The following is an 8,991-nucleotide window of genomic DNA, read 5'->3' as shown; positions in this document are numbered from 1 at the left end:
GGGTGACTTGTCATTGATGAGTGTAGAAATCTCATTAGTGTGACGAGGGTTGGTAATATGGAAGGTAGGTTGGACTAGTGGTGGCAGGAAGGGAGGAGTGTTGGTGGTGACCATGATGTCCGTCTGGTGATTAGTTGGCGGCAGTTGAAAAGTAGGGGTATTTTTGAGAGGTTCGGTGGTATCGAATTTCATCAAGGGGTTGGTTTCGGGTGGAGGCGAAGGCTTTGCATGGTGGCAATCTATTTCCAAGGGTAATGAAAGTGGCTCGTTGGACAGTAAGCATGGGAGCGGGTTGTAAGTGGTGGTGGTAGTTTGGATTGCTAGCGGTTGTGGTAGTTTGGACTCAAGGTGGTGAGTTGTGGTAGTGACGGTGGTAGAGAGTTGCTTGGTCATAGCTTCTAATTTACGGTTATTAGTCGCAATTTGGTGAGAAACCATGTCAAGCTTGGTATTGGTGACTCGAAAAGAATCGTTAAGCTTATCCATTTTCTCGTTCATTTGCTCAACGAGGGCACCCATCTTCTCAACGAAAGTCACAAATGACTCGTGTTGACTCAATGAAAGCACCATTGACAGTAGACAGACTTTTGCTTAAAGCAATTTTCTTTCATTCATACCCATTCTAATAAAAAGATTACATATTTATACTAGCTAGGAACCAATCTAAGTAACTGCCACATTAAACATGCTTAACCACTAAAAGACTACTAATACTAGATCATGGATTCTCACTTGTGGGACGTGAACAACCAACACCCATGTTCTCAAACGCAAACCTTTTAATTAACTAACTTGCTACTAATTTAAAACTGTCACTAGAAGTACTTCTGTAACCGGACATTTTGTAACCAACATAGACATCTTTCAAGACCAATACTCGTATCAAACAACCTAAACGACTCTTTACCCTGTGCTTTGTTGCTGACGGACTCCCCATTGAAGAGATAGGTGTATTGCCAACATTTCCTGTAATCATGTTAAAGTTAAGAAAATAAAAGAAAAGTGAAAATAAAGTAAAAGGTCAAATAAAAATTTACCTCCTCGGTCATGGGCGTGCCTGAACAGAATCGACGAAATAAGGCGGGACTTTTCATCATCTCTCTATAAAAAGGATCTGAATCATACATGCTTTGTATTATATGAGCAGGAGACGCACCAGAGTGTAGAGAGTATTCAGCGAGTCTAGCGATTCTATGGTTAGCTGTTCTAGGGTTAGCCTCCTGATCTTGGAATGGGCCGCCAAGAACAATCAGGTGAACATTCTTTCCTGCGACCAAGCCTGTAGCCAGATTAAAACAAGTTATCATTTAGAAAATCAGGTCGGGTCTGGGTCAACTCGTTTTGACCTACAAACCCCAAAACAGATCAACTCAACCCAACCCAACCCAACCCAACCCAACCCAAACTGCCACCCCTAGAATGCATGAAATCTTGATAACAAATAACAGTATCAGTATACAGAGACAAATGATTTCAATTAATGAAATAACTGAAGTAACTGCAGAAGAATGAATACCGTAGCTCGCCAAAGTCCGATTATCTTCCAAAATACGGCCTTCATAAATCAAACATTGTCGTACTACCGGAATTTTAAACTTCTCTTCAACAAGAAGCTTAAATGACTCAACAGACGAGTACCAGCTAGTTTTAACAGCAAACTTTTGTTTCGAAGATTGTACATTAACGGTCATGTCGAAAACACCCTTTTCTCTTAGTTCTGGAAGTAAGGCAGCAAACAATTCTTCTGGAGTTGGAGTCCCTGTTTTTATTCATTTTATTAAGACCATCAACCAATACTAGATTTATAATCAAATATCATATTAATTAATATCAAGTATGTTAACAAAAAACATCAAATGAAATTCCTCCATTATTGCTAACAATCTGGATCCATAATTTCTGTTCAAACTATGAATTTAAAAAATTAGGGCAACGATTATAAAAAGATATGTATTTGCGTAAATATAACGAACTTAATGTTGCCCTAATTTGTAATCCTTTACAATGATTGTCACTCATAATATATACAGTTCGTTGAATTTGTGTTACAATATTTTATTTGTCTACATTGTTGCTGATCCTGTTGCGAGCGTGGATTTGTTTCTTCGATAGTGGTGGTGACGATGGTTGTGTGAGCGGTGCAGAAGGCTACGAAGGCGGTGAAGGCGAGTGCGAGAGCTAATAGCTTTGCCATTTGTGGGAGATGATTGTGTGATTTAGGTAGGGTGATGGGGGTGATCGGTTATTTAGGGTGGATTTGGGTCTTTGGGGGTATGCATGGGGTTGTACACGTGGAATGATGGATGTAATAGGTCGTCACATTTTTTAGTTTGGAGGAACACGTATGCGAGCTTTTACGTACTGGGACCGGAAGTGTTATTAATTTGGATGTATATATGAAGTGTTATTATTCTTGCTGGAATTGAAGTCGCTCCATGCCAGGTGGATATATTGGGTATTTTATTTGTGTTATTATATGCGTTCTTGATCGTGTCAAATAACATTTGATTTCACTATTACTTTTTACCAATACTACATATTTTTATATATATAAAGTGATTAAAGTTGTGTATATTTATTTATGATATATAAGCTTAATAATATAAAAATAGTCAAAGACAATAATATCATTATTCCAATCAACATAGCTACATTAAATTTAACTAGATAGCTTTCGACGAATGAAGCTTATACAAGGTTTGGACTCTACCGATTTAATACTCACACCACTAGTTTATACAATTGTAGTTTCAACTATTTAAAGGAGCCATAATAACCGTGCAATTGATCTATTATTCACTGGTAGAAAGGATGTTTATACACATTCTCCAACTGTGGCAGGAATCACATGACTTCCTTTTCCTTCTTCGGTAGCTAATTGCAAGAACACCCCTTTGGACATTCAAATTGATTAAACAAATAGAATTTTGGATTCCCTAGGCGTTGACAAAGCATTAACCATGAACTGCCCATAGGTTAAGCTTCTGCATTCCATTGTTGTCTTGTAAGGTCACTTGTCACCCGACGACTCGTGTCCTTCTTTGTTCAACTTAGTCTTCAATGTGTGTTGAATAGTGCCAATTGATTTACACAACACATGAAACCATCATGCTTGTAATGGAGCATGATTTGCCTAAGTGTTGTGTGCTGCTCCAGCCTCTGCGGTTCTTTAGTTACTGGTTCTTCACTCGATCCTCGTGCTGGTTCTGCATATATCATATGCTGGTCATGAAGTAACCTTTAATCTTGAACTATCTTGTGCTGATAGAGAAGGCAGCACACTAAAATACTTAAATACAACATACAATGTTGTTTGTAAATAAATAAACTTATGCTGACCTGCACATTGCAACTAGTGCTTATACTCATGTTTTGTCATAATTAAATCCTTAATTCATTAGAGAACTCAACAGAACCATTTAACATTAAATCAAACAGTTTTGTCAAACACAGCCTAAATGTAACTAGATAAAGAATGAATCTTAACAAGATTTTGGTAACATTGAGTACTCGTTATGTCAGTTCAAATAACATCACATATAATCATTAGCTAAAACCCTAAGTTGTAAACTATTTAACCTAATGTTTTGGATAATATAAATTGAAGTAGAAATTTATATTAAGAAATGATAACCTTTTCGGAACGTAAGGAGTCGGTAATGATCGTCGCCGGAATTCGATTATCTAGTGGAATCTTCGTGAGGGCATTGATATCTTCATCTGTTGCGTCGGTGTTGCCGTTGCTGAAACAGATAGATTACGTGAGAATCGTTTAAGTCTAGTATATCGAAGTGGTGAATGAACGGAATGGGTAAAATTACGTTGACGGAAAGTGATGTTTTGTAAATGATTGGTGAATAGTAAGGTTGTATCATGAAGTTTGGCTAATCTGACGAAGGTGTTGGTTAAGTTGATCGATGTTGACGCCATGGTTGATGCTGCCTGTCGGTTAAGTTTAACAATGATGGTTTTATTTTGAGGTTTATGATGGTAAAGTAGTGTGATTGATTTTGGTTACCGTCTAACAGTACAGGTCCAAATGTTCAATCCCATGTTTAACATTCTATTTAAGTTTTTTTGTTTTTTTAATGCAAATATGTATGATAACTATTTAGAATGAACGATAATGATATAAAAATCTACCTAAATATAATGGTGTAAATTATTAAGGTGCTGTTTGTTTTTTAAGATGTTTTTGTCTGAAGATCTGCGGACCATGTCTGTTAAGAAGATGTGGTCTGAAGGTCTTTGTGCTGAATAATGAAGACTGTTTGTTTTTATGTCTGCAACATAACTTAATTCTGTCTGCAGCACTTAGAAGCATATTTCTAAGTCTGCGAGGCTGCAGACATAATAAGACATTATTTTATCTTATGTCTTCAGAAAAACAAACTGTCTGCATTAAAAACGTCTGCCGGCGCGCAGACATAAGACATAATAAGGTCTGCAGACAGGAAAACAAACAACACCTAAAATACCCTTTTTGAATTAAATAATATGATGCACAGTAATTTCTTATTCTTTATTGATATCTCTACCCCTTACAAACTGTGTGGCTTTTTGCCACTTGTCACAAAGCCATTTCCTCACCCTCCAACAACCATTTGTCATGATCTTATTGGTCTTTTCAATCACACCTGTCCCACACCACCCTAATGACACGTGGCATAGAAAAAAACATTCAGAGCCAACAAATCGGAATCAATCCCAATCGTCGCTGAAAGAAAAAAAAAAGCTCACATACTACGCCGACGATTATTCCGATCAACCTCCATACCCAGGGCGACTGCCGTATTCCGTTCAAACGGCAGCACCGCCGCCTTCAGTCATATGCGATTACATACAGGTACGATAGATTCGATTAACGTGAATTTCATACATATCATCTTCTGTTATCGGTTCGTTTTTTCATCGATTAGGTTTTGTTATCGATTATGGTTTGTTTGCAAATAATATACAATTGTTGAATCTGTTGATTATTTACAATCGATTGTTATTGTTATCGATTATATGTATCAAGATTATGTTTCTAGGTTAAAAATCCAATTTTATATTAATTATATTTGATTCATCGATGTTATAAAGCCTATTTTTTATGGTTTGATTTCCTTTTATTTAATTGTTTCAAGGCACATACAAGTTACTATGAATCGATGAGCAAAATGGATCTACAACTTCTGATGTTGGTTTGCGTTTTTATTACAGCAGGTAATGTATGTACAATCTGAACATTTTTTCTTACTTTAATTTAACCATTATTGTTTGAAACGGGTAGCTATGAGACAATGTTAAAATATTTGGTTCTTTGTAATCAAAATTTAGTTGATAAAATACTACTATAATGGTAGCTTTAGATTAACATATCCAGTTTTTGAAAACAAGGGATATTGTAACAGATAGGGAATTTCTGTTATGATTACTTTAAGTTGGAATTAGTTTGAATTTCACAGTTTTAGTGTTTATGATTGAAGTTGTCTTGTGAAGATCGAAAATTAAACTCTCATCATTTTACAAAAGCTGGCTACCATGGACTTATAAGAAGTTGTAGTTCTTGTGAGCAAAATTAGTAGAGGTGATAAATGGGTGGGTCAGGTAATTGATATTATATACAATTTCTTACATAGTTACATGTTTTGTTTTTAACCATAAAATGAACACTTTATGCATGTTTATGATTTAGTACATAAAAGGTTTTTTGATTGATACACAATTCTGAAGGTACTAAGATATCCCAGAGTATGCAGTGTTTTATCAATAAGATTCACCTGAGACGCCGCTTGAAGACAACATTCACTATCCTGGTGGAAAAAGTTACTCATAAGAAAGGTAATTAATGAGACCTGGATTAAACTTTTAGGCAATGAATCACTATTCTGCTGAATCGGAATATTGAACTTTTAGGCAAAGTGAACTTCAATTGTAAGTATTCCATGGATCCAAGTTTGTTTGTGTCTTCACTGTTATGAGATTTGAAGCAATTTATACTTTTATATGAACACTAAATGAAGGTAAAGTATTATATAATGTAAGTAGTACATGATTAGTGATGTTTGTAGCACATTAGCTAATAAGCTTTATCCATTTTACCTTTTGTTATTTGAATTTTAAAATGGATAATTTGTGTTTGCATTGATAAATCTATACTTTTTGCGTTTTTGTTAGTTTGAAGTTCACATTTAAATTACTAATTGTTTGTGGTTACTTGCTGACTTATGCAGAAAAATATGTGAAAATATACGCAGTAATGACGAAAAAAAGCTGCTAATTTATTGGTTGGTGCCATTTTACGAACTATGTGTGTATACTGTTTTTACAAATATAACTTCAGATTGTCTCAACTTTGTCCCAATGACTTTCAGGTAAGTTCTGTATATAATTTCATGTACTCTTACTGTGATTATACATTTTTATCTAATCATTGCACTTTAAACACTGGTGTTATATCGCGATGGCTTCAATCTGCACGTTCAGGCATTTTTGAGACATTTTTTTTTACTTACTATCTACATTAAAGTACCTTACATTTTGTTGTTAAATACATTTCTAATCTTTTGAATATATTTATAGTATGTTTACTTGATTTATGCTCTGTTACAACTTACAACTTACTTGATTATGACCCAAGTCAGCACATCTGTATATGTCTTAAATTTGATACATTTTGCTGGTATAAATGTGAATGCGTTAATTTTGAATCCTTAGGTTGTAAGAGGAGTCATTCAATCGGAAATGCCTACATGCCCAGGTATTGTATGCATACATGCCAAGGTATTTTACGCAGTCGTGGCGGATTTGATCATCTGTTGCCAGCTGATGTTAATCACTAAATTTTAGTTTAGGCTTCAACTCACAATCTTTTTGTTTTGCTCATTGGAGTCTGGTTATACACTTGTATGAATAACTTATAATTCAGTGGTTATAGATTGTAAGAAATTATATGTTTTCGTGAGAGATTTAACATATTTTGTTTGTTGCGTATGCATATCATTGTTGTTATTATACTTGAAGGAATATTCATATATTTTTTTCCATGTGCACGAGCTGAGTTTCAGCTAATACGTGTGATAATAATTCATTAATTTGTGATGAAATCAAATACTGTTACTATCTTTCATGTCTTAAATTATAATTGTTGGCTTTTATAGTTGCAATCCATTTCTATAGATGCATTCTGATGAAATGTATCATACTGATTAACCTTTAGATGTGATTTTGGATTTGTATAAGTTTGGATTGGAGATGAAGGGTTCATTTATTAATCTATCCTTACTCAAGTTTTATTTTTTTTTTATTATATACGTCTAACTTTTGAGTGCATGATTATGAAACAGATACTTGATTGCAGGATCCGGTGATGGCTTACAACTTATTTGAAACCTTCATTATCCACGATTTCAACCCGGACTTACATAAACCCAGGTATTATTTGTTTAGATATCAATATATTTTTAATTTTTTATATCGTGACTATTTTGCTGTTTTCAGATATCATACTGTACTATTTGTCTTTCGCCTCTTTGACTAAAGGAATCTTAAGAAGGCTGCATTGTATACACAATGTGGTTGGAGGCGACGAGCTGCTACTTTTATAGTTGACTACTTGACTTGATAAACAAAGTTGTGGAAAATGCGAGCATAAAAAATTGAACTGTTGCCTATAATACAAAATCATTAAGATATTGTGTTCATAAATCGGATGCGAGAAGCAATTTTGAAATGACCAGTTGTACAAGTATTAAATAAAATGCAGATTAATCTTTGAGAATTAATTATTGTGAGCCCATCTCATTCTCAACAAAATGCAGAAGATAATCAGCTAATTAATGTGAGCCCATCTCATCCTCAACAATTGTCCTTTAGTTGTCCTAGCAAGTTAGTACATCTTAATCTTTGATTTTTGGTAATCTAGAATAACTTATTGTTTGAAGAGGCAAATGAAATTTATTAATAACGAAGGTGTACCCTTGCTGAGGTTCCTTTTGTTGATGATGTTGATTTCGTGGTTACTTCCATAACGCCGAAACCGACTACAAGAGGTTTTTTACGATCTATCAATCGTCTCAATTATTCATGTTATGCCGCCTCAAATGTTTCTGTAATGACCCGGAATTTTCCGACCAAATTATACTTATGAGATTATTATTTACATAAATTAAACCATACCAACATGATAAACAATTCAAATTATTGAGACTTGTGATTTTGAAAAGAGTGTTACACAACGTTTGACCGTCCAATATGACCGATGATATCACGAACTATATAACATACGATAATTATACGTTTGTGTATATATATGTATTTATATATATATATATAACATGATCTAAGGATGGTTTAACATCTCATTGTGTACTAATGACAATGAGTTATAAGTATATTTTAAAACTACTAACTTAAGTTTTTAAAACGATAACTATACGTAACATTCTTTGATATATATACTTATAATCTATAATGCTTATACATGTATCGTATATATAATGTATTTAATCACTTTTTAAGGACTTAAATACATAAAACAATATAAGTATATTCACAAAAGATAGCTATATTTGAATTCTCGTTCCGTTTCCTCAAGATTTCTATACGTATATCTAGGGTATATGTACCCGTATCATACCCAGCTTCTATACATATTTACTATTGGTATATACACATCAAATCAATATCCTAATCAACATTATTACTGCCCTAGATATGAGGTAACTAGAATATGTCAAGTAGTATGAATTATTAGTAAGAAAACAAAATTATGAATCATTTTCTTTCTTTATAAACTAAAAACGTTTTTATAAATGAACACCATTTCTTCACTCCATTTTCTCATACCTACACTCTCATTTCTCTCTCAAAATACTCCTAACTTCATACTTGATCATCTCCAAGCATTTTCCCCATCATTTAGCTTCAATTACAAGCCTTAAACACCATAAGAAAACTCTTTCAAGAACATATCAAAATAACCACCCATTTGAAGAAGTTTACTTC

The 8,991-nt window shown here is 34.0% G+C and overlaps 1 protein-coding gene and 1 long non-coding RNA gene across 4 annotated transcripts; one reads left to right on the top strand and one right to left on the bottom strand.

Annotated features, from left to right (window-relative positions):
- Positions 1-537: 537 nt before the first annotated feature.
- Positions 538-2,194, bottom strand: LOC139851594 (uncharacterized). Its single transcript, XM_071840679.1, has 4 exons — positions 2,029-2,194; positions 1,517-1,759; positions 1,038-1,279; positions 538-966 (listed from the first exon to the last, which is right to left on the bottom strand). The coding sequence occupies exons 1-4, from the start codon at positions 2,192-2,194 to the stop codon at positions 904-906; spliced, it is 714 nt and encodes a 237-aa protein (XP_071696780.1). The 3' UTR covers positions 538-903.
- Positions 2,195-4,706: 2,512 nt separating this feature from the next.
- On the top strand, positions 4,707-8,091 carry LOC139885984 (uncharacterized). 3 transcript variants are annotated; one of them, XR_011772200.1, is made up of 5 exons: positions 4,707-4,846; positions 5,130-5,208; positions 5,719-5,826; positions 6,219-7,419; positions 7,486-8,091. It is a non-coding gene; the product is annotated as an uncharacterized lncRNA (long non-coding RNA). The 3 variants fall into 3 exon arrangements; XR_011772199.1 differs by having other exon boundaries at positions 5,719-7,419; XR_011772198.1 differs by lacking the exons at positions 4,707-4,846; positions 5,130-5,208 and having other exon boundaries at positions 5,239-5,826.
- Positions 8,092-8,991: the final 900 nt, after the last annotated feature.

This window comes from Rutidosis leptorrhynchoides, chromosome 1, assembly GCF_046630445.1.
Source record: "Rutidosis leptorrhynchoides isolate AG116_Rl617_1_P2 chromosome 1, CSIRO_AGI_Rlap_v1, whole genome shotgun sequence".
NCBI classification, from domain to species: domain Eukaryota; kingdom Viridiplantae; phylum Streptophyta; class Magnoliopsida; order Asterales; family Asteraceae; genus Rutidosis; species Rutidosis leptorrhynchoides.
The sequence above is the reverse complement of the archived record's forward strand: the minus strand, read 5'-3'. Positions and strand labels throughout refer to the sequence as shown.

Excerpts from the sequence above, each read along its gene's own strand:
- LOC139851594 (XM_071840679.1), bottom strand. The coding sequence starts at position 2,194 with ATGGCAAAGCTATTAGCTCTCGCACTCGCCTTCACCGCCTTCGTAGCC. Across the intron at positions 1,280-1,516 it reads TCGGACTTTGGCGAGCTACG|GCTTGGTCGCAGGAAAGAAT; the intron begins GTATTCATTCTT and ends ATCTGGCTACAG. Across the intron at positions 967-1,037 it reads GCACGCCCATGACCGAGGAG|GAAATGTTGGCAATACACCT; the intron begins GTAAATTTTTAT and ends ACATGATTACAG.